Consider the following 25231-nt stretch of genomic DNA (forward strand, 5'->3'; position numbering starts at 1 on the left):
TTCTTGGGAAGCCTGTTCCAATGCTTAACCACTCTTTCAATGAAGAAACTTTTCCTAATATCCATCCTGACCCACCTCTGGCACAACTTGAGGCCATTGCCTCTTGTCCTGCTGCTTATTACTTGGAAGGAGAGACTGAAAACTGGGAGGTGCAATTAAAAACCTAAATTCTGCCACCAACCCATAAAATGGATAGCTTGAATCCGGGATTCTGGATTGGATGTTGATCCTGAGGGACTTCAAGCAGGACATTTTTGCCCTTCAAGTGCATAGATGGACTTCTGTCCATCACAAATGATCATGTTGGGAGAAGATGTCTTGTATGGGTGGATGAGGGACAACATCATGAAACTGCACTTGAATTCCTGCCTCCTTCAGCATTCCCAGCCTTTTCCAAACTACCTGCCCACACTGGATGCCTCCTGTGTTGTAGCACTGCATTGTATTTGCAGGGTGCCCCATGGCAGGAAGGAATGATGAATCTGACTCCATGTTCTCAGAACGCTAATTTATTATTTAATTATGCTATATTATGTTAAAGAATTCAATACTAAACTATACTAAAGAATATAGAAAAGATACTTTCACAAGGCTGAAAGGATAATAATAAAAACTCGTGACTCTCTCCAGAGTCCTGACATAGCTTGGCCCCAAATGGCCAAAGAGTGAAAACAACTCACAGCAGAATCCAATGGAACAATCACCTGTGGGTAAAACAATCTCCAAACACATTCCACATGAGCACAACACAGGAGAAGCAAATGAGATAAGAATTGTTTTCCTTTCCTCTGAGGCTTCTCAGCTTCCCAGGAGAAGAGTCCTGGGTGAAGGGATTTTTCAGAGAATGTGAATATGACACAGCACTGCCTCAGCCAGAAGAAATAACCCCTTCCCGCAGTCACTCCCATCACATCCTCTTGTCTGGCTCACCCAGCATCCCCAGGCATGAGAGCAGCACCACATGAGCTGTGTCCAGAAATTCCGTGCTTTTAAAGGACAGGGAACCAGGAAATGAGTCTGGGAGAGGCACACCTGGAATGTGTAATGGATGGCTCCATCACCGTGCATCCGACAGCCCAGGCTGCTGGAGGTCACCCCCAGCACCAGGGCGATTTCTCAGCGCTTAACCCACCCCCTCCAGCCATGCACACAGGGGGGAAATCCATCCATCACCTGCTGACAGCGTTTTCCAGGCAGCTGGAGTGTGAGCAGGGGTTCCTGGGGTAGCCTCGGGTCAGGGAGTGCTTCCCAGAGCCTCACGGTGTGAGGGGGGCTGTGCCTGACCTGATTGCTTCAGGAGAATTACTCCTAAAATAGGAATAATTAAAATTTTTAAAAAGCCAAAACCAACAACAACAAACAACAACAACAACAACAACTATTATTATAATTATTGTTAATGTTAATATTAATATTAATATTATTTATTTTGGCTGCATATTTTAACTACCAGAGGGATGAAGCCAGGATTGGTTTTAAGGTGTTTTGGAGCCCCAAAATTTTTTATTTCTGTTACTTATGGCTTGGTTCTGGATGGATCCTCCCTCCACTCCAAACCTCTCTCCAGAGCCAGCCCAAGAGGAGGTTTAGGAAGAGAGAAACTCATCTTGTTCCTTGACTTTTTGGCTGAATCAGGCTTGGGCAGAGAAAGGAAGTGAGACTAAAAATAAAATCCTTCTTGCTCCATTTTTCCTCTTATCATTCTGCCCCCCAAATTCCCATTCCTAGAAGGAGCTGGGGTATGAAAGCCAGAATTCTTATTGTGGTTTTTGTCAGAACTAGGGAGAAATGCTGATTTAAGTAGCTGGGAAGCTGCAGCTCTGATCCAAAGCCTGTGCATTGGTCATGTGAGGATCTGAAAACTGCCATGGAAACACAGCTTCTCCTTATTTCTGATCTCTGTTCACCTGTTGAAGGCTGTGCAGCTCAGCCCAGCCTTTTTCCTTGCTCCAAGGAAACAAATAGCTTAGGGATGGATCCAGAGCCTCAGGCGTGGTCTGAGTGGGGCTGGTGGAGGTGCATGGGTGCCTTTTTCAGGTAGCAAATCCCATCCCACTGATTTCACAGCCCACAGGGAAAGCCCAGCCTGGGCTGAGAGGTTCCTTGGCTTATTTTTCCCAGTTCCCTGCACAGTCTCCTCTCCCACCAGAGCCATGGAGCTACTGGAGAGTCCCTTCCCAGGCCTGTGTGGGAATGGGGACTCGATGCAACTCCCTCTGTGCTGTCCTCTGGCTTTTCTGGCTGCTCACTGCAGAAATTCTGCTTTTGCTGCAGAAAAGTCTGGGCCCAGAGGGAGGAAATGTCTCTGCCAGGAGCAAATACTGGAGTTACAGCACACATCAGTGTAGGCTCTGCTGCTGGGGGACAGAGGGACGGATGGATGGAGGGATGGATGGATGGTTGGATGGATGGATGGATGGATGGATGGATGGATGGATGGATGGATGGATGGATGGATGATGGATGGATGGATGGATGGATGGATGGATGGATGGATGGATGGATGGATGATGGATGGATGGATGGATGGATGGATGGATGGATGGATGGATGGATGGATGATGGATGATGGATGGATGGATGGATAGATGGATGGATGGATGGATGGATGGATGGATGGATGGATGATGGATGGATGGAGGGATGGATGGATGGATGGATGAGGGATGGATGGATGGATGAGGGATGGATGGAGGGATGGATGGATGATGGATGGATGGAGGGATGGATAAGGAGGAGGAAGGGAGGTTATCAGCAGTGTGAAAATAGAGATACTGATGAGGATTAAAAGGAGCAGTGGGTTGTGGAGAATCAGGTTTGAGGAACTCTGTGGGATCCCCTCTGCCTCACACCTTTCTGGGTAAAACTTCTCCAGAGGTTTCCAGGGGTGGGACATTTGGATGAGAAGTGTTCAGGCCTGATCAGCCTGTGGGTGTGGCATTCATATTTTCTGGAAAAATCCTTTTGCCCAGAATTCTTCTCCTGGAAAGCTGAGAAGCCTCAGAGAAAAAGGAAAACAATATTATCTCATTTTCTTCTCCCGTGTTTTGCTGCTTTGGAATGTGGTTGGAGATTGTTTATCCAACAGGTGATTGTTTCATTGGTTTCATCTGAATTATTTTGAATTAATGACCAATCAGGGTCAGGCTGTGTTGGGACTCTGAACGGAGTCACAAGTTTTCATTATTATGTTTTAGCCTTCTGTAAGGATCTTTTCTGTATTCTTCAGTATAGTTTAGCATAGTATTCTTTAATACAATATAGTATCATAAAATAATAAATTAGCCTTCTGAGAACATGGAGCCAGATTCATCATTCCTTCCTGCCATGGGTCACCCCACAAATACAATATGGGAGAATGTTTTCCCTCTCCTTGCTGTGCTCCCCCAAGGCAGGACAGCAGATGCTGACAGGAAAAGAGCAGTGAAACGAGGTGCTGGTGAGCCTGGCAGGGCTTCAGTGTCTGTGTGAGTGGGGACTCCTTCCCATGGCTCCCTGACCTCCTGGAAAACCTCCTTGAACACAAATCCTCATTTGCCTTTTAAGAGACAAGGCTGAAGTGGCGCCAAACCTTCCCACTTGGAGGACTTTTTGGCCACATTTTCAACAGTCACTTCAAACTATACCGCCTTGAGAAGCAGTCCAATCATCTGGCTCCAGCTGCTCTGGTTGTTCCTTTATCTTCTCCTTTCCTCCTGCTGGCACCAGTGTTTGTGGAGCCAAGTGGGAAGGAGCTGGGGCTGGAAGGAGCCATTTTCTGTGCTGAGCTCATGTGGGTTGGTTCCCAGTGTGGATCACCCAAGAGCTGTGGGGATGCTGGTGCCAGCAGGAGGAGGAGGGCAGCACGCAGGGCTGGGTCACTGCTCCTTCTGTTGGCTTGCATCTCTTCCAAGTGTTTAAGACATCTTTTTAGCTTGAATTTTGAGCATTGGTTTCCAAATTCTTGTTACTGTTTGCCCTTTGTCTGCTGCAACAAAAGGACCTTGAAGATCAGCTTGTTGCTTGTGAGTGTTTGCAAGTTGTTATTTACAGATCATCCTTGAACACAGACCTGATTTGCCTTCTAAGAGACAAGGCTGAAGTGGCACCAAACCCTCCACCTGGAGGACTTCCAGGTCTCACTGCAGCCTTGAGGAAGCCTCAGCACCATTAATCAGGTGCAGGACACCCCAAATTTGACCTTTCTGAAGGCAAGGGTACCTCCCATCATTTTCACCAACAGATATTTTGCATTTGGACCACAGTGACAGGGAAAATACCAAATGAATTTCCTTGGCATTACTTGAGAGAAGCTCCCACAAAGAATTTGGGGATGACTCTCTGAATCAGGCCAGGAACAAAGAACCTGAGCCCCTTTGAACAGATTATTTGCATCAGCCTTGCAGAGGAGAGCATGTAGGAGCACAGGAGAGTGTGGGTGTTATCAGCCCAGGTTCTGGGGAAGACACTCACAAATATTATTAGCATGAATAGGAAGCACCATGATAGGATGCTCTCTGGGAAAAGTAATTTTGTTCATTAATTACTTGCCTTATCTAGCAGCCTCGTTCCCTTTTCTCTCTCTTTCGTCTTCTTTTAATTTTCTTTAAAATGCCTCTAAGTGAATTCAGTGTGGGGAAAGTTATTTTGCTGCCTCCTCAGAGACAGGAGCTTGTATTACTCAGGTAGCCTTCAGCTGAGCCTCCAGGGGTTTCTCCATCTCCATTTGAAGCTCAGCCATTCACAGGCAGATGGCAAAAGGCAGATTCCTGTGATTCCTTTTCTGTCCCCTGGACTGAGTGCAGTTCTCATGCCTTTGGCTCAAGTTCTGCCTCTTTTCTGTGGTTTTTGTGCTCTAAGATTTTCCTCCTGCTTTCAGCTACCAGGCTTGTGTTGTGCCTGGTAAGTTCAGCAGCAAAAGGAGCTGGAGGGCTGTGATTGAAGGGGCAGCAAAGCAGAGACACTGCCACTTCAGAGATGTCCTTTCCTTGCGTCTTTGACCCTTGCAGAGGTTGGGAAGGGTCAGAGGATGGAGGGAGGAGATCCCCCATGTGTGCTGGCTGTTTTCAGGCTGCTTTCTACAGCAGGAAATTATTTAGGAATGGATTTTTGAGAGGAATTATTGGCTGTGAGGAAGGGGAGGCCCTGGCACAGGGTGTCCAGAGAAGCTGTGGCTGCCCGTGGATCCCTGGAAGTGTCCAAGGTTGGGTGAGGCTTGGAGCAGCCTGGTGTGGTGAAAGGTTCCTGCACATGGATGATCTTTATTGTCCCTTCCAAGCCAAACCTGTCCATGATCCTGTGATTCACTGAGGATCTCCACTTTTCCATGTCAACCAGCTGAGGAGTTGAGATGGATGGATGGATGGATGGATGGATGGATGGATGGATGGATGGATGGATGGATGGATGGATGGATGGATGGATGGATGGTTTCAACAGCTTATTTCAACACCACCTTCCACAGAGCCCCTTCCTCATTCCCACACCCTCCTTCCCCTGTGCCAGCAAACGATTTTCACTCTTCTATCGGACAAAGGCTCCAAATTTCCAGGGATTTGCATGTGAAAAATGCTCAAATCCCTGGTCCCTGGCCACACCCCAGCCATGCATGATCTGTGTTGGTTCTTGGGGCCACCCCATCTTAGACTGCAGATCCCCAATTTTGATGATCTGTTCCATTTTTCCAGTTTGGACTCTTGCCTGCAGGTACAGCCTGGCTTGCCATGGGCTCTGGCTGTGGTGGAAATTCTCAGATTTTCCCTTGGAGATGGGAAAATGGAAAATCATTGTCTCTTAGCCTGTCTTGATGCAGGACAGGATCTGGGCTACTCGTGGTTGCATTTGATGCTCCAACCCCGCCTCCCCTACGCAAGATTAGCAGGGCCAAGACAATGCACAGCTCTGGAAATTTGGTGAGGGGGCAAAGGAGAAGGGGCATGAAATCTCCCCAAAATCTCCCCAAAACAGGGGGGAGGGATGCTGGAAGTTGGGGGAAAGGAGAAGGGACATGAAATCCCTCAAAGGAGGGGGGAGAGATGCTGAAACTTGGGGAGGGGGCTCAGGGAAAGGAAAAGGGGCATGAAATCCCCCAAAGGAAAGGGAGAGGGATGCTGGGGGAGAGGAGAAGGGGCATGAAATCCTCCAAGGCAGGGGAAGGATGCTGTTTGCGGATCTCTTGGCTTTGTAGGGCGGGTGATGGAGGATAAATCCCTTGCCCCCACGCCCCGTGGGGCTCCGGGGGTGGGCTGGCACAATGGCTGGGCTGCAGGGAGGAGCCCACCTGGGGACAGAGATAAGGGGCGGGCGGGGGGATTGCGGTTCCGCAGCGTGAGCCGCACGAGTTATCAGGGCAGAAACTCGGCTTCTATTACCATGCATTAGAATAGATTAGCAGGCAGAGCAATTAGCAGCCTCGCTCCTCTTTGGCCAGGCGACAGGGGCGGTGATGCTGCGGGGAGCAGCTTTGGCAGGGCAGATTTTCCCTCCCCAAACTGCAGCACAAGGACAGGGATGGAGTTCTGCTCTTTCAAACCAGGACTGGCCCGCTGGGACATTGAGAAGAGCAGCTTTGGATGGTGGTTCTGAAGAATTTTGTGGCTTGTGGCCCCTTAAAAATTGCATCCTTGGAAGATGCAAAGCTCCAAAGAGTGAAATTCCCAGTGATTATTCCCAGCAATAATCCAGATTTTTTGAGTTTCTACTTCCAGGTCCTTTTGGAAAAATCTACAGATCTCTTGGTGCCCATGTTAAAGACCCTACAGCTTTTACTTCCCCCAGTGTCTTTCCCCCCTCTTTGTCCAGTTTATCTCAATGCCCCACTGGGACGTTGAGAAGAGCAGCTTTGGATGGTGGTCTGGAGATTTTTGTGGCTTGTGGTCAATTAAAAATTGCCCTGAGGAGATGCAAAGCTTCACAGAATGAATTCCAGATTTTTTGAGTTTCTACTTCCAGGTCCTTTTGGAAAAATCTACAGATCTCTTGGTGCCCATATTAAAGACCCTACAGCTTTTACTTCCCCCAATGGCTTTCTCCCCTTGGTCCAGTTCATCTTTGATGCCCAAACAGCAGCTTTTGGTGAGTTGAGCCTGTTTGTGGTTAGAACCAAAGATGAAATATTCAACTCCTTCCTCAGATACTCATGAAGTTGCTGAGAAAACTCCTCAGCAGCAGGACAGGTTTCCCAGCAATAATCCTGTGCATTATCCCAGCTCAAGTTTGTCACTTTTCCTGGAGCATCTCCTGCCTTTTTTTGTCCAGAATGGAGTATCCTGGGCAGTTGGTCAAATTAAACTTCTTGGTGCCAGGGAGAGCTAAATTTCAGCCATGCCCTGGGCAGCCTGGAGGCCAAACAGAGAGGGCAGGGAGGGAGTGGGGTGTTCACCACATGGCCATGTAAAGTTTAAGGTCAATTATGTCTGTGTCTCGACATTTATGGCATCCCTGTTCTCAGGACCCCCAGGGAACCTGGAAAATGTCAAAACATTGCTAAAACTGACCTTAAACTTTACATGAGAGTGGGACTGAGTCTTCTCCCTTTTTCCTGGCTCCAGCCAGAAAATTGCTTTGGCTGCAGCAGAGAGAAAGGCAAATTTCAGCTGCTCCCTCCTTCCCCAGCCTTGCTCCCCCTTGGTGATAAATCCATCTCAGGAGACCCAAAGCTGGCTCTGAACATTGGTCAGATTTGGGCTAAAACAAATTTCTTCATGCATTCCCAGATTCCTTTAATTGCTGTGTTCTCCTCTCACCCTTCTTTCTGACTGGAAAATCAAAAAAAAACTTTTGCCCACTAAGGAATGAAGCTGTCACATTTCATCTCACCCTGAAAGAGGGACCAGACTGATGAGCCTGAGCCAGATAATTTAGATCTCCAGAGCCTCCCAAAGCCACGCATCTCTCTCCTGAATCTTTCCTAGATTGCTGCCCCCCAGTTCTGGCTGAAAATGCCATTCCCAGGGTTTGCACTTGGCTTCCACTGAGCTCCCTCTGCTGATCACTCCCCAAAGGCACCTCAGACCTGCCTGTTCCTCATGGGAACAGGGACAGGCACCCCTGGGTGATGCTGGCACAGTGCTCTGGGGATCCATCAGCCTCTGCTTGCTTGGGGAACTTGGGACTATGTAGAGAGAGAGGAGGATCCCCAAGGGCTGCAGCAGTGCCAGTAACCCCTCTGCCACCTCCTAGGTTCTCTGCTGCTCCAGCTTAAAGTATGTCCTGGTTCAGGGCAAATTTTGGAGAGAACCCCCCAAAGGGGCTCCTCCAGGAAAGCAGATTCAATCGGCCTCTCCCCCCAGCTGGCTTGGGAGAAAAGACCTCCTTGGAGAAAAGTGGAAAAAAACTGTTTATTAAACAATAAAACCTAAACAATATTAAACAATAAAACCCCTTGCTGCTCCAGAAAGAGAGACAAACTGAGAAAGTCCCTCCCTGGGTTGCAGCTCAGCTCACTCAGTCTCTTATCAGTCCCTCAGTGCTGGAAATGTCGCAGGCCTGGCCCGGCCCGGTGGGCCACAGGTGGGAGCTGCTGTGCTCCTCTGGTGTTCAGGCCAGAGCAGGTTTAAACAGGTCCAAAGAAAAGGGAAAAAAGACAAAAAAAAACCACAGTCCAGGGAACTTCTTTGCCTCAGCAATGGACTAGAATGGAACCTTGAGTTAACCACGACTTTGAGACCTTCCCGACGTTACTAGGCAAACTATTGGCTGGACTATGAGGACTTAGTCTCTCCACGTTTGGTAGCTATACTCCTGTCCTGGTTCAGGGCAAATTTTGGAGAGAACCCCCAAAGGGGCTCCTCTAGGAAAGCAGATTCAATCGGCCCCTCACCCAACTGGTCTGGGAGAAAATACCTCCTTGGAGAAAAGTGGGAAAAAACTGTTTATTAAACAATAAAACCTAAACAATATTAAACAACAAAACCTCTTGCTGCTCTAGAAGAGATGACAAACTCAGAAAGTCACCCCATGGTCTGTAGCTTCCAATCTCTTATCAGTGCTGGAAATGTTGCGGCCCACGCTCAGCCTGGTGGGCCACAGGTTGGAGCTGCTGTGCTCCTCTGGTGTTCAGGACAGAGCAGATTTAAACAGGTCCAAAGAAAAGGGAAAAAGGAAAAAAAAAAGCACAATACACAATCCAGGGAACTTCTTTGCCTCAGCAATGGATATAATAGAACCTTGAGTTAACCAGGACTTTGAGATCTTCCCAACGTGACAAGGGGAGGACCCTACACCACAAAGAAGCTTAGGAATGAGCAGTTTGGGGGTGAAAATAAGAATTCCAACGTGAAACTTTTATCTTATCAAAATATCCCACCCTGGCCTGGTGACCCCTCCTCACCCTGATTGCCCCCCAGCACTGGAGGGAAGGTGTGAGGAAAGGGGGGCTGAGCTGATCCATCAGAGGGCGAGGGAATTTATCCCCTGAGGGAAATGTCACTGTTTAGAACCAGAAAGGAAAACTGAAATGTCAAAACCTTTTGCAAAAGAGTGATTCCAGCAAATTACCTGTTTGGAGGTGGTGGAAAGGTGTCATTTGGGGCTGCTGGGATGACCCAAACCATTGAGCTGTTGTCTCTGAGCTTTGCCATCAAACACAGATTTTTCACATCCCTCTCCTTCCCTGAGAGGCCACCTGAACACCCAGAGTCAAAAGAAAACTGCTGTGCATCAAATGGTGAGGCTTCTCCAAAAAGGATTCATTTCTTTAGAATTTATTTCTGGGAATTAAAAATTTTTGATGTTTTTTTTTTCCCCACTGAATAAAAAAAAAAAAATTACATTGTGTGCTAATTACCACTTGTAAAAAGCCCCCAAACACTCTGTTCTGAGTAGCAGTTTCTGATCAGATCCAATCACCGCTCTTTTGTCTTGAAATTTGTTATTAATTAACAGAATTGCAGATAAGACCTTTTCCATTGCCAGAAAACTGACTTTTTTGGGTCTCACATTCAAATAGCTGGATATGTTAGTCTCCTTCTTGGGAAATCATGGGGAAAAAAAGTCAAACAGAATCCAAATCTTCTCCTTTTTCAACAGTTATGAGCAAGCAAGGCTTGGTCAGGAGAAAAATAAAGGTTATTTTTGGGGGGCTGGGGGGGGTTATGTGTGTAGCGTGGTGGTTTGGGGTTTTTTGTCTACAGCAGGAGGATGGAGATGAAAGTCTGGGCTTGGTTTGGCCAAGATTTAGGGAAATAATGGCTGGATGTAGGGAATTAATGGCCTGATTTAGTGATTTAATGATGATTTGGTGTCCCAAACCAGGACCTCCACCTCAGACTTTGCCTTGCTCTCAGTCTGTGCCTCACTTTCCTGTCTCTGCCTTCTAATTCCAACCTCATGGACATATCCTGAAGTTTAATTAGCTGCAGGCAAAGTCCTCTGAGATTCTTGGGGGAGAGACACGAGAGAAGAGGAAAGTATTAATTGAACATTATTAAAATAATTGGTTGGTGGCTGGTGAGCAGAGGGTGAGCACCAGTGGTATTTATTCTTAATGGGAGATGAGGAGGAAATCACATTCCTCATGGTTCAGTGGTAGGAGCAGCTCCTCAGTGTTTGTGCTGATGGTTTTGGACCAAGCAGGACACTTGGAATTGTTGAAGTCACAGCTGATGGTGAAAGAGAAGCTGCTGGTGAGGCACCCAGAGAGGTGTGGTGTCTGCACCATGATCAAAACAAGCTCAGGGGTGGGAAATGCTCTTTTAGTGGCCTGGAGTGGGATGTGGTGCCACTGGGTGGGAGCTACACATCCCCCAATTAAGGAATTAGGGAGTGTGGCAGTGGAAAGGGATCTTGGTGTATGGACACCCTTGGAATGTTGGGGCTACAGGTATTTTATTATTTTATTATATTAAATTTGGCAGTGAAAGGTTTTTTTTTTTTTTTTTCTGTGTAAACAATTATAAGCACACCAGGTGAGAGCCACAGGAGCTCCCAGGGTAGACAGTGACTGCCACCAGGGACAGCAGAAATGATGAGTTGAGGTTAGGATATTTCATTATCCCTCCCTCAGCCCAGCTGCCTGCCAGGTGACCACTTTCATCAGCAGGGCCTGGATGTACTTATTTATTAAAAGTCCATCTGCCTTTATTTACAGTTTGCTGAACTTCTGGGGCTGCCACATCCCCTCTGGGCAGATCCTTCTGTGACCAGATCCTTTGTCACTTTTGTTCCTGCGCCTCAGCCTCACCACCCAGGGATCTGAGGCTGCTGCTGGAGGGAAAGACTTTCCTCTGCATGTGTTGGAACAACTTTCTCTGCTGTTTTTTCCTCATTTGGGGAGGGCAGAACAATTTTGGTCGTTCAAAGGAAGGCTGGAGGGAGAAAATTGCTTTGTGTCAGGTATCTTTTTCTGAATTGTAGGATCACTGAAGGATTTGGGGTGGAAGGGACATTAAAAATCATCCAATTCCTCCCCCTGCCAAGGGCAGGGACTATCCCAGGCTGCTCTAAGCCTTGTGCAACCTTGGACACTTCCAGGGATCCAGGGGCAGCCACAGTTTTTCTGAACAACTTGTGCCAGGGCCTCACCACCCTCTAAGATTTTTTTCATAATATCCAACCTAAATCTCCCTTTCTTCAGGGCAATCCATCACAGGAGAACACACCACATGGAGAACTTCAGCTGCAGTGCTGGGCAGACACCTTGTGTGATGTGTGAACCCACAGTGTGCTCCAGCTTAGGAGAGATGAGGTGGTCATGGGAGAGGAGAAGGGGCAAACTATGGACAAAATGATCTGAATAGGAGCTCTCGGAGTCTCTGTGGTCAGGATGACCCTGAGATGTGTCAGAGAGTCTCTTCTCCCAGCCTGGCAGCCAAAGGAGTCAGGATTCTCTTGTTCTGCTTTTCAAGGTTGTTTATTTGCTGTTATCCATTACATTCTTTCTCTGACCTGCTGAGATCTGTCCAGCAGGTTGGGTTGAGGCACACTGACCGCCTTGGGGTGGTGTTATCTTTTTATACTAAAATGACATTAATCACAATAATTTTCCAATACCTATCACCTCTGTTAGACAGTCTATCTCTATCCTAAACCAATCCAAAAATACCACCATCACCCAGAAGATGGAGGACAAGAAGAAGAAGGACAAGGCACACCCAAATCTCTCCAACTTGGCTTCTGAACCCCCATTCTAAAAACTCAAAATTCTACATTTTCACCCTGTGATAAATTCACTAACATTCTATTCAAACTCTTGTGGCTTGTAAATTCTCACACAAAGTTGGTAATTGTTCCCATGGGCTAAAATCAAAGGCACAGGTGTTTGTGACTCTGTGCCAAGGTCTCTGAGCCCCCTGACAGGGTCTGGAATCACCCAGGGCAGCCAGAGGAATGTCCTGGCACCACCATCTCTCCTTTCTGCATGCACAAACCTCCCAAAGCCACTGGCAGGTGGCTCCATCCCTTCAGGTTTGATTCCTGAGGCAGCTGTGGGTGCTGACCCCAGAGCCTGAGCCCTGACCCAGAGCCCAGCTCAGCAGAGCTCCCCCACCACCAGACTCCAGCTCCGGGTATTTAGAGCTTTTCCAACTGAGGAATTGCACTGAAAAAGTCAGACAGTGAAAGTCAAAAGTTAGGAAGTGGCAGAATTGAGGTCACCGTGGAAAAAAGGAATAATAACCTGTGATCCTGTAATTAAAATCTGGCTTGCAGTGTGTGAGTGCAGGCAGCAGATTTGGAAGTACAGAAGCTGCTTTCAGTCTGGCAGTCCCTAATTCCTGAGACCCTGACACAGCAGCCTTAACATTATGTTAAACCCAGGCTTAGTTTGGTTTGGTTTTTCATAAATTCATGCTTTGGATGACGTTATTTTCACCTTATGGCAGATATCAAGGCTGCAACGCACATCAGTCTAATATGCAGCGAGAGTTTGGTCTGAAAAGTTTCATTTTTTAAATGTGTATGACCTGTAAACAGCAAGGTAAAATGTGGATTATTATATTCCTGCTCAGTGGTGGGATTGGGAATACAAACCACATTCCTGGATGCTTAATCCATATCCACAGATTTGAACTGAGCCTGCTTAATTTTAGAAAATTCAGATATTTCTGCTGTGCTGCAGCTGAAGGAAACAAATGGGAGATAACAGAACACCTTGAAGAATTTGAGCACTTGTGTTTTGATTCTGAGCCCAAAAAGGTTTCCCTTCCAAGCTATTCCTGGGAGAGGAGCTCCCACACACCCTGTGGAGCTTTAATGGGATTGCTGTGGCTGTTTGTTTTATGGAAGTGCTTGGAAAAATCTCAGGTCAGCATTTTGCCTTTTGGCTTTTGTCCCACCATGGGGGACTCAGAGTTTTGGGGATATTTAATGGGCTGTTGGTCCAACCCTCTGGAGAGTGCCCATTTAAAATTCCTGATCCAGCGTGTGGCAGTGCCAGAGGAGATTTAATGGGATGAGGACTCCTGGGGAGCAGAGAACGGGAGCTGCAGTGCTCCTTTTGCTCTCTCAAACCTGCAAAGTGTGCTGAGAATGGCCTAAATATCCCTTTATGGCTTCTTCCTCTGGAAATACAAAACTTTGCCAGAAAGATGGAGAAACTGGAGTTTGGAGTTGGGGTTATCACTTTATCTAGTCATTCCATAGAGAGAAGCCAAGCCCTGAAGTTTTAGCCAGCCTCAAGCTTTGTAACATTTGGATTAACCACATATAGAGATTTTTTGTGTGTGTTTCCATGGATCCTCATCTGCAAATCCCCGTGCACAAGGGTGCAGTGTCTGCTCCAAGGAGCAGGGATGCTGAGGGGTGATCTTGGAGCTCCAGCAGCCCCCAGGTTCTCTCACAAGTGAGACTCTGAAGTCTGGGAGCGGGTGAATAATTTAACATCCGCACTTAAGTCTTTATAGCTGCTTTTAATGGGGGGTAATAGCACTGCTAATAACAAAATCCATTGAAGACACCCTGTGCAAGTCCATAACATTAACTTAATGGCAGGAGGTAATTGGCATGCAGCTGGAGCTGTCCTTTTGGATTAACCCTGTGGATTTCCAGGCAGACACCTTCCTCGGAGCAGTGGCCTTGGCAGCGGGTGTGGAGTGAATTACAGATGTGGTTTATGTTAAACGAGTGCAAACCTGGCTGGAAACGGGGGAAACAGCCACCAATCCACTTTTCTGGGTTGTGTTTGCACCTCACAGGTGAGATGAGGGGGAGTGACAGCACTGAAAACATCAACAATTAATGAGTGGTGTGAACTTCATGCATTTGTGCAGCCCAAGTGTGTGCACACAGATTTCACTGGGCTGTCACTTACTGGGGACACCTAAATTTTTAAGATTCAACTCTCAGCACTTCTAGTCAGCCATTTTCAATACATGTAGAATTATACTCTTTTCTGACCTAGAGATGGGGCAACTGAGAAGTGTTTTAAAAACTTTTATTCTATTTTTAATCTTATGAGAAGGGTGAGACAACACACATGTTATCATTCACACCATCACAATCAGAAGCTAACTACTTCTGAATTACAATACATTATAAGTATTTATTGGTCTATCCCACAAAGGCAGATGCAAAAAACTCCTTAATCTGCAGGCATAACTGCTTGGGGGCTGGCTCCATCCCAGAGGTGAGGTACCAGCAGCCCAGAGGCACCACAAGTGCGCAGCATTCTCAGGAGGAACAAAAACCATGGGCTGTGCATGGCTTCCCTACAAGGACAGCCCTGCCTAAGGTGTTCCCCAGCCATTGGGCAGCAGAGTTTGAAGGGCTGGGGGTTTGGCCCAGGGAAGGTTGTGCTGGTGTGTGGGGAGACAGAATTCCTGCAGCTGGGATGGAGCTTTCACTCATCACACTCCCTCCTCTTACAGGTTCCTTGTGACTCCTCAGTCTGCTTGAGCAACCCCACAGCTGCCAGCAGCAGTTAATGCTCTCAGACACATGGTGGGGCTCTTGGGAATCCTGTGCAGGGCCAGGAGTTGGGCATGATGATCCTTGTGGTTCCCTTGCAGTTCAGGATATTCCCCACGATCCCATGAGCGCGCCAGGGCGCAAGTGTGGTTTTCCACTTGTGCCCTCCCAAAGAGCACAGAGCTGACTTTCTGTCCACACTAACTGAAATAGACACGGGCACGAGACCTTTCTCCTTTTTAATGCCTTTATTAAAAGTGATCAGCTCGGGTGGGGAAAACTAACGGGTCTGTGCTCACGCCACCGCTACTCCCAGGAGTGACTCCAAGGAGGAGGAAGAGGAACAGCGCAGCTTTGTCCACTGGTCTGTGGGCAGAGCTGGGGGTTCTCTCCTCATGAGAGGATCAGGAGATTCTCTGCTTTCCTGGTTTAACATTTGAGGTCCTCTGTCTATCTGACAGGTTAGGGTGAGGGGTAAAAAGGGTCTTAGCAGATACTAGATCCTGTTCTTCACGTCTAGACATCCCTTCGATTCATCCATTTCATGTGAGCTCATTTTTTGTAGGGGTTTTGGCTAGGTTTGGTGAGGGATCTCTCCTGTTGCATGAGGTCATTTGCATGCTAACTTCGAGGTCTCCTCCTCTTCACCGTCTGGGTGCCATCCTCCAGGAAGCAGCAGGGTGTCACTCAACAAAAGGGGGAATTCTTAACCATCAACGACAAGTGATTACAATAGCAAACAGTTAGAACTCCACCCTGGCAGCAACTGGCCCAACCTGAGAACTCTGCAACATTTTAAAATAAATTGGCAGCTTTTTCTACTTATAACACCCTGCAGCTCAGGATATTCCCCATCATCCCATGAGCCGGAGCGCGCCAGGGCGCGAGCATGGTTTTCCACTTGTGCCCTCCCAAAGAGCACAGAGCCAACTTTCTATCCCATAGTGCTGCTCCCACTGCCCAGGTCTGTCCCCACGCTGCCAGCCTGGCTGTGTGCTCACCCTGTCCCTGTCTGTTCGTGTTTCCCCAGCTGCACGAGGAAGGAGCGGTGCGAGCGCTCCAGCGAGCCGCGCAGATTCGCCTCGGAGATGAAGCAGTGCGTCCGCCTCACCGTGCACCCCAACAACATCTCCGTGTCCCAGTACAACGTTCTGGTGAGCAATGACAACCCCTGCCCCCTCTCCTTGGGTTTCACCTGCCTGTGCAGCGTGGTAGATCCAGAGATTCAGCAGCAAGAGGTTCTCCAGATTCCTTTAACTTCCCCAGTGGCTCTGCTGGCGCAGGGAAGGATTCGCCACAGGAGGACGTTTTGGCATTGGTTATTCTCTGACATTTTGCCATTGGTTATTTTCTGTTTAGAAGTCTAGAAGTGGACTAGGAAGAGTCTTCTTTGTTGTCTGTGAGGACAGGTCTGAAGGGACTCTGTGTCCTGCAAGCGTTTTGTGTTGCCATGGGAGAGGAATTAATGAATTGCTTTAGGCGAGGGACATTTTTGTGGTTAGAAATTGCATTCTAGAAGAAAGCCAAGTGAAGGATGATGTTAATTATGTCAGTGAGCTCCAAGTCCTATCATTTTGGGTGGAAATGTCTCCTTCTAAGTCCCCAGGAAGTCCATCCTGCTCCAGCACTAGGGAGGAGAGAGGCAGGATGCCGTGTAGAGGAACCTGAGGTTTCCAGGGCTCCTGCTGTCTCCTGTGACTTTCTACATCACAAGGTTTAGCCTTTCTGGCTTCCAGCTACTCAGGCAGCAGCCAAGGAAACCACACAGTGAGTGCTGGCAGCACAGCAGATGATCCTGATCATCCCTGGGCTTGAGGCAGGAAATCTCTGCTGAAGATCTGACCAGTTTGTGGTTTCCCTCCTGACTCATGGCAGCAGCACCAGATGTGGTGAGATCCCAACTTGCCCCAAGAAGGAGACAAAACCCCATTTCTCTCAGGCTACCAGTGCTCTGTCTTTTTGACCATGCTAATTTGGGCTACAATTAAGTTAATAATGCAGGCCCTAAAAGCTCCATCCCTACACAAGCTGGTCATTAGCCCCACACCCTGAAAGGCCTAAATGGAATTTAGGCAGCTGCCAGACCCCTTCCAGCAGGTGACAGGTTTGGATTTCTCCAGGGATAATGAAATCAGCCTTTCAAAGCCTGCATGTCCAATCATTGCTGCTTTGTTTCAGCCTCTTAACTTTGCTGTGACTTTACTTTCCCCAGGCTTCAAACAAAACTGATCTGAGACATCTTAAGTTCTTTGTTCTTCTGGGAGTTCAAGGTTTCCGTTCCGTATTCTCTCAGTAGCTGTTGAATTCTTTCATGTTGGAATAAATCCTGGGGGACTGGCTGGCTCGGGGAGACTGAAAATGATAACAGAATAAGAGACCTTTTCCTCTGGGTTACTCCCAGGGTGAGTCAGCCCAGAGCTGCTGGGATCAGAAGTTGCCATCATCTCTTACCCAACATTCTGCATGGGCCTTTTGATGGAAGTCTCAGCCCAGTCCCAGCTGAACTGGTGACCCAGCTCATCCCATCACCAGAGGCAAACCAGGAGGTGAACAAACAGAGGGTTGATGGTGTCCTTGGCAAATCTCAAATCTAGAATGCTAGGATCTTGAGTTCTAGCAAAGTGTCAGTGACAGTGAGTTCTTGCCCATGGAGGCAGAGCAGGTGTTTGTGTGGTCAGCCATGATTTTAAATTTTGGGCACTAACAGAGCCTTGGAAAATCTTACCTGAGTCTGTTTCACTGCTCTGGGCTGTCTGAGAGGAGCTGCTTGCTGAGGGAAGGGTCCAGGCTGTCCCAGGAATGTGGGATGTAGGACTTCTTGTCTGCTTGGGGTGTGCCCTGGCTCATGGAGCTTGTGGCCAAGCACTGCTCTGCCCACCAGTGTCATCTTCTGCATGGCACAGCTTCCTCCTGCATCACCCATGCCCAGAGGGAGATTTGTTAATAGGACAGGTTCCAGATTCCACTGCTAGCAGGGAGAATGAATTCAGCCTCAGTATTAAATCCATCAAAATAACCAAACCTTTTTCCTGTTCCCCATCCAAAACAAAAAAGCACCTTTCCCACTGCCATTCCCATGGCCCCAAAATGATCCTACTCTCACAAAGGCTTAATGGCATCCAGGACTAAGGCCTGTTTGCTCAGCCTTCCTCCCTGATGGTCCTCAGTGTGGAGAAACAGCTCCAGCCTTTCCCTAAGAGAGGAAACACACTGTGTGGGAGCACTGAGTGCTATGTCACCTTCTCATCTGTCCTGCTTTGTCACCTGGACTGAGCCCTGCTCTTTGTGCTGGTACAACAACACCTCAGCATGCACCTGTGTCTCCTTTCAGTGGCTGTCACCTCAGAGGGACCTCAGCCAGCTCAGGGATGAGGCAAGTGTGGAGAATATCTGCAGTTGATCCTGTGCTGAGTGGTTGGCTCCAGTGTTTGGTCACAAAACCATTAAATTTGCACCAATTACCAGGTGCTGGTGTCCCCTGGGGTGCCCTCTGTGTTCGGGCATGGCCTGGTGAGTTGAGCAGAACCCTCAGTGATGGAGAGCCGTGGGACAGGATCTTTGTTTGGGAAGCTGGCAGCATGACTGTGCTCTTCCAAAGCATGGACATGGTGCAAACCAGCCCTGAGATTAATTTTCCCATGAGCAATGCCAGAGGATGCTGTGAACTCCAAAAACAAGGGCAAATCCTCCTTCATGGCTTTTTTTCCCATATGGAACCCCAGGATAGCACGAGGAGCCAACTGGTGGGATGAGCAGGAGAGGTTTCTGTGCCTGTAGAGACAGGGGATTTTTTTGTGGTGGACTGAAGGCTGTTGTGACCATGTTCACAGGGGTCTTAGGTTGAGGGACGAGACAAGAATCTGACTCCATGTTTCAGAAGGCTGATTTATTATTTTATGATATATATTATATTAAAATGATACTAAAAGAATAGAAGAAAGGATTTCATCAGAAGGCTGGCTAAGAATAGAATAGGAAAGAATGATAACAAAGGTTTGTGGCTCGGACAGAGAGTCTGAGCCGGCCAGACTATGATTGGCCATTAATTAGAAACAACCAACATGGACCAATCACAGATGCACCTGTTGCATTCCACAGCAGCAGATAATCATTGTTTACATTTTGTTCCTGAGGCCTTTCAGCTTCTCAGGAGGAAAAATCCTCAGGAAAGGATTTTCCATAAAAGATGTCTGTGACAGGCTGTAACTAGACTCTCCTCACACAGGAAACTTGGGGACAGAGTGCTCCCCCCTGCTGGTGCTGGCAGAGCAGCCCGTAGAGAGTTAGACTGGAGCGCTCCAGTTTCTCTGGAGTCTGCAGAGTGCCTCTTGTGAGTAGCAGTCACCTTCCTCAGAAACCCTGGGGGCCACCACAGCCCTGGGACCCACGGCTGGCTCCAAAGACTCCCTGCCTAACCTGACACCTGCATGACAGACAGCGAGCACTCCCTGCCCTGCACCTCCCAGCCAGCAGTGGGACACTGCAGTGCAGGTGTCCCTGCACAGCCACCTGCCACCTGTGCCAGCACCAGCATCTCGTGCCCTCCCCTCCTCACTGTCCCTCTCCCCAGTCGCTGCTTTCTGCTGAAGGAGGATGCTCTCTCTAGCAAGAGGCTCTTTGTGCGACCTCTCCAGTGTAATTCTCTCCTGCTGGCCCAGCTCTGGTGTTTGGCTGAGTGTTCTTTCTTCTCTCTTTTTCTGCTTCTCCTTCTCTCCCTCCGTCTTTGCCTGCAGCTGGTCCTGGAGACCTACAACGTCCCCGAGCTGTCTGCAGGAGTCAACTGCACCTTCGAGGACCTCTCGGAGATGGATGGGCTGGTGGTGGGCAGCCAGATCCAGTGCATCTCTCCAGCTGCCAAGGAGGTGCCCCAGATCATCACAGAGAATGGTGAGTACCCCACAGCTCCTCCACCTGCACCTCTCCCTCCCATCCTCACCCCACACCCTGCATCTGTCCTTGATGCCCTGTGAATCTGAGCTAGGGCAGAGGCTGGGCAGAGTTCCAGAATAAAGCAGGGATTCATTCACAGGATCTCCTGCATGGCTGCACCTTGGGCAGCAGCAGAGCCCAGCCAGGGCTGCACCCAAGATGAACCAAAACGGCCCCAAAATGCACGAGCGCTGCCGGGGTCTCTCCCTGGGATCAGCTCTGCTCCATTTGCACCTTGCAGTTCATTGTCCCATTGCAGCTTTAGCCCAGGCAGTCCCACCCTGCTTGTTTTTCTCTCTCCAGCCCACGGGGTTTGTGCTCCTGGGCTGAGATTTGGGGCATTTGTCCTTGGTGCCCAGCTGGAGCAGGAATTGTTTTGTCTCCCTGCTCTGTGCACACAGCTCACTAATATGAAGCTCAGACCCACACACTACAGTAGTACAGAGTGTGAAAAATATGAAAGCTAAAACCTGAGGCATCATCCTGCATCCTCACAAAGCAGGATTTGGCTCCTGAGAGCCTGAAGAGAGGGTAAGAAAAGCTCTGGGAGCAGGAGGGACTCTGGAGCTGCACATCATTTCACGAGTTGTGCAGATGTGAATGTTTCAGAAGCGCCAGCCTTTAGCTGCAGCCCCAGCACCTGCCCTGAGGTGCTCCTCTGTGTGACACGAGGTGTTTGCAGGCTGCCACCGAGTGGCAATTGCACGAATCCAGCAGAGACACGACATGGATGTGAGATACTCCCTCTCCTTTTGGCCAGGCTGGAGTTACACACCAGGGGTACAGGCTTACAGGCTCCCAACACATCCCATCCCACAGAACAGACAGAAATTCCTGCAGAGCTGGACAATCCTGCCTGTACTGCCTGCAATTTCACCCTGCTCCTCCCAGATTTAAGTCTGTGTGATCAGCTCCTTGTCTCCATTCCTGGCCTTACTGCCTTCAGTTGTTCCAGGTTTGCTTCTGGCTCCTTCTCCCACACAGCACAGATAAATACCTTGTCTCCAAGGGTGCTTCTCCTATCCACAACTTGCTGCACTTTTTTCTTTCCCTTTTTGAACAAATTTTCTAGGTAATTTCAAGAATTCCTGTGACTCTTTACAGGGACTTATTACAAAGACCTTTACCCTGCTATCACCCCCATGAGACACAGAGAGGATGCTGCCAATTTTTGTCCTTGGCTTCCTGTGAAAATTTGCTGTAAAATTTCCCTCTGGGGATCCTCAGACCGCAGAAAATGAGGTGACAGGGACTGTCACCGTCACCTGTGCTCTGCCTGAGCTGCACACAGCTGCTGTGCTCTGCCCTGCAGCCCCAAAACAAGCTCCCAGGAGGCTGTCACCACTTTCAAGTCCCACTGAGTTATCAGTCATGTTTGCTTACCAAGACAGGCACCAGAAATTCTTTCCTTGCATCTGTCCCAGGCCAGGCTATCATCAACCAGCAAACAAAAACAGCAGTGAAAGGTGGAGACAGGAAAAGAGGGAGAGATTTATCTGCTTTCAGGGCACCTGCATCTTGTCTCAGTTTCAGAGGTGCTGCTCTGCACCTCTGCAAAAACCAAGTTCTCCCTGCAGTGCCAGAGGCTGGATTTGAACCAAAGGATGTGCGACTATCACACCTGGGGCCATCCACTCCTCATATCCTGGTTTAAAATCTGCAAGATGGTGGCAAAGTCGTTAAATATGGCAGAGCAGATGTGCAGCAAGGCCAAGCAAGATGGGTCCGGTGGAGTGTGTGGGGTGTGTGTGCCCCAAGGTGGGTGAGAGAGCACCAGGTGCTCATTGTGACCCCTTGTCAAGTTCACTCTGGCCTCGATGATTAATGAATCTTCCAGGTGAGGAGGAAAATTATACAATTATAGACTGGTTTGGGTTGGAAGGGCCTGAAAGATAATCTCATTCTAACCCCCAGCCATGGGCAGGGACACCTTCCACCATCCCAGGGTGCTCCAAGCCCTGTCCAACCTGGCCTTGGGCATTTCCAGGGATCCAGAGGCAGCCACAGCTTCTCTGAGCACCCTGTGCCAGGGCCCTCCCACCCTCACAGGGAAGGATTTCTTTTTAATATCCCATCTAAATCTGCTCTCTTTCAGTTTAAGGCCATTCCCCCTTGTCTTATCACTCTGTGCCCTTTTATAAATAACAAGGAAAGGGCCACCCAGGTAAATCTTGAATTAAACCTGGGTCACTTCCACTGCTCCCATTGATTGCCCTGTCTGAACTGTGGGGAGAAGCAGCAGCTGACTGCCCAGCTTGGGAGCAATGGGAAAAGGGATGGGGAAATGGTATGGAGGAGCTGAGGTGAGAAGGGAAAGCTGCAGAAATGGGTGGATCCCCCTGGAAGGGCAATGGATTTCACATCTCTCACACTGAGATGGGTTCTTTGCAGCCACAGGCTGAGGGGAATGGAGCTTGGGGTGAGTGGGGCGAATGAACACTTAAGGAATGTCCACATGCTCTTTTTCTCTGGGAACATTGAGTGGACCAGCAGTACAGACCAACTTAAGGACAAAATTTTATTTTAATAGCCTCCAAATTCCAGACATCTGCACTCATTCGTTGAGCTTGATTTTCCTACTTGATGAATTCAGTCACCACAGTTTGAAATCAGATCTGCTGTCACCCTGCAGTCCAGACCCTGCTACCAGGAACAATAATTTCCAGTGGCAAAGACACACCATACCTGTGGGAGAACTGGGCTCTAGAAGGAGTTTATAACACTTTTTACATCTATTTTACATCTGTACTGAGGACAGCCCAGCCAAGGTGCTGTGGGACAGCTCCAGGCTCAGGTTGGTTTCCTGGCCAGCAGGGCTAACAGAGCAGTCATACCCTGATGTGTGATGGTGTTCACAGGGGTCTCAGGTTGAGGGAAAAGTTGAGGATCTGACTCCATGTTTCAGAAGGCTGGTTTATTATTTTATGATATATATTACATTAAAACTATACTAAAACAATAGAAGAAAGGATTTCATCAGAAGGCCAGCTAAGAATAGAATAACAAGGAATGACAACAAAAGCTTGTGGCTCGGACAGAGAGCCCAAGCCAGCTGACTGTGATTGGCCATTAATTAGAAACATCCAACATGGGCCAATCCCAGATGCACCTGTTGCATTCCACAGCAGCAGATAACCATTGTTTACATTTTGCTCCTGAGGCCTCTCAGCTTCTCAGAAGGAAAAACCCTAAGGAAAGGATTTTTCATAAAAGATGTCTGTGACACTGATGTGCCTATTTTTCCCCCAGGTGACCATCACATTGTCCAGCTGCAGCTCAAGTCCAAGGAAACGGGGATGACCTTTGCCAGCACCAGCTTTGTCTTCTACAACTGCAGCGTCCACAACTCGTATGTTCAGTTCCTTTGGTACCTGTTTCTTGTGGGCACGTGTCCCTCAGGAGGATGTTAAAGTGTGGAGGTGACCAGGGGCTGGGGTCACTTGTGTGGTGCCCACAATGGTGTGTCCCTCCTGAGACGACTCAGAGTGTGGGGACCATTTAATCTGCAGGCAGAGCATCAAATTAGGAGTAATTTGCCACAGAATTGAGTCAAAACTGAATTGTGCCGTCAGCACATGTGACGCCAGCCGGGGTCTCTGTACAAATCATGAACGAGATGGGGCTGCTGTGGAACGTGCCTTGAGCTGTTTTATTTTTCAGCATCAGCCTCATTCCATGGTTATGACAATGGGAAGATGCCAGCAGCTCGCATCCCAGGCAGCAGACCAAGAACTTAATGTTACAACTTACTTTATAAGCTTCTTGACCAATCCCACAAAGCAAAAGCACATTGACATCAGTTCTATCCAACCACTGTAAGCACAGGTACCTTTGGTTAAACAATGCTGGCTTATTTCGAATACAATACCTGCTTTTAAGCCTTAAAACACAACGTACAGAGCTCCATTATTAAGCTTCTAACTTCCTAATATCTTGCTAGATAAACTTTTCTGCAGCTTAGGGAGTTATTCTAGACAAGTGTTAATGCACAGACCATTGTTCTATTTGTCCTTGCTTCTCTACTTTTTAAATAATTTTTCTGCTGACCAATCTCATGGCTGCTGCTTAGCTCTAATCACAGTTCTGCTGCCTCTGAGGCCTGCATCTTGCAGGTTCCCAAAACCTTTTAATTTTGTGGATTCCCACACACATGGTCCCCTTATTTTGGCTCCTCATATGCACCTCCAGCCCTCATCCATGCTGCCAGTCCCACCAGTAGCCCACCCCAGATGGTTAACATAGACTTAAACCTCCCAACCTGGAAAAATAAAGCTTGTGGTTCCTGCAGGACATGCACTGAGCCCAGCTCATCCCTAAAGACCACGTTCCCATGCTGTGAGCACCTTCCCTGCCTCACACCCCGTTTTTCTCAGATTTTGCTGCCACCCAGGATCTGCCCCAGTGGAGCAGACCCCCAAATACCTGCAGAAGATGCCCTTGCAGCAGGCTGCTCCAGCCCTGAGCAAGGCTGAGTGGCTCTGTCCCCACCACTGAGCCGTCACAAGTGCCAAAAGCAGATAATTACTGCGGCTCAGCAATTCACAAGGAAAGGCAAATCTTATTTCCATGTTCCTGCTGCTTTGACAAACAGTGTCAGAAAGCAAGTGTTGGGGAAGGCGGGGGGAGAGAGCAGCAGAGATGGTGCTGTTAAATATTTATGGCGTGTTTTGGTTTCTTACTTGACAAACTATAATACGCTATCCATTTTTAATTCGATATATCAGAGCAAGCACTTGTTACCAATTTGAAGAATAAGTTGCTGTACCAGAGCTGAGAGTGGATTGGGGTTGAGAAAGATTTCACAGAGACAGGAGAGAGGGGGTGTGTCTGCCTGTTGGGCTCACACTGGAGCTCTGGAGGTTTTTCTCCCCTGCCCATTAAAAACCCAGTGGCATAGAAGGACCAGGAAAATTCACTTCCCTGTAGTCTCCTCAAGGTACCCTCCAGGTACTGCAGCTGCATAGAATCAGAAAATTTTAAAGGTTGGAAAAGCCCTCTAGAATTGTTAAGGTTGGAAAAGCCCTCTAAGGTTAGGCCCTCTAAAAGCCCAAGCTAAAATTGTTAAGGTTGAAAAAGCCTTCATAGAATCATAAAATTGTTAAGGTTGGAAAAGCCCTCTAAGACCCCTAAATTGTTAATGTTGGAAAAGCCCTCATAGAATCACAAAATTGCTAAGGTTGGAAAAGCCCTCTAAGATCACCAAGCCCAAGTCAACCAGCACCACCACCATGGTCACCATTAAACCTTGTCCCCGAGTGCTTTTTGACACTTCCAGGGATGGTGACTCCACCACTGTCCTGGGCAGCCTGTCCCAGTACTCTACAACACTTTCCATGAAAAAAAAATCCTAATATCCCACCTAAACCTCCCCTGGCACAGCCTGAGGAGGTTTTGGCACTTGCTACCTGACACAAGAGCCTGGCTGTCGGCTCCTGTCAGGAGTTGTGCAGAGCCACAAGGTCCCTCCTGAGCCTCCTTT

The 25231-nt window shown here is 48.3% G+C and overlaps 1 protein-coding gene across 4 annotated transcripts in view; it reads left to right on the forward strand.

Annotated features, from left to right (window-relative positions):
• PLXNA4 (plexin A4) overlaps positions 1-25231 on the forward strand; it is a 512377-nt gene that overhangs the window by 369710 nt on the left and 117436 nt on the right. For all 4 annotated transcript variants that reach the window (XM_063153651.1, XM_063153652.1, XM_063153649.1 and 1 more), the window contains exons 6-8: positions 15854-15977; positions 19557-19710; positions 23002-23101. In XM_063153651.1, the coding sequence (XP_063009721.1) occupies positions 15854-15977; positions 19557-19710; positions 23002-23101 (378 nt within the window). The remainder of the gene's footprint in view (positions 1-15853; positions 15978-19556; positions 19711-23001; positions 23102-25231) is intronic.

This window comes from Melospiza melodia, chromosome 4, assembly GCF_035770615.1.
Source record: "Melospiza melodia melodia isolate bMelMel2 chromosome 4, bMelMel2.pri, whole genome shotgun sequence".
NCBI lineage: Eukaryota > Metazoa > Chordata > Aves > Passeriformes > Passerellidae > Melospiza > Melospiza melodia.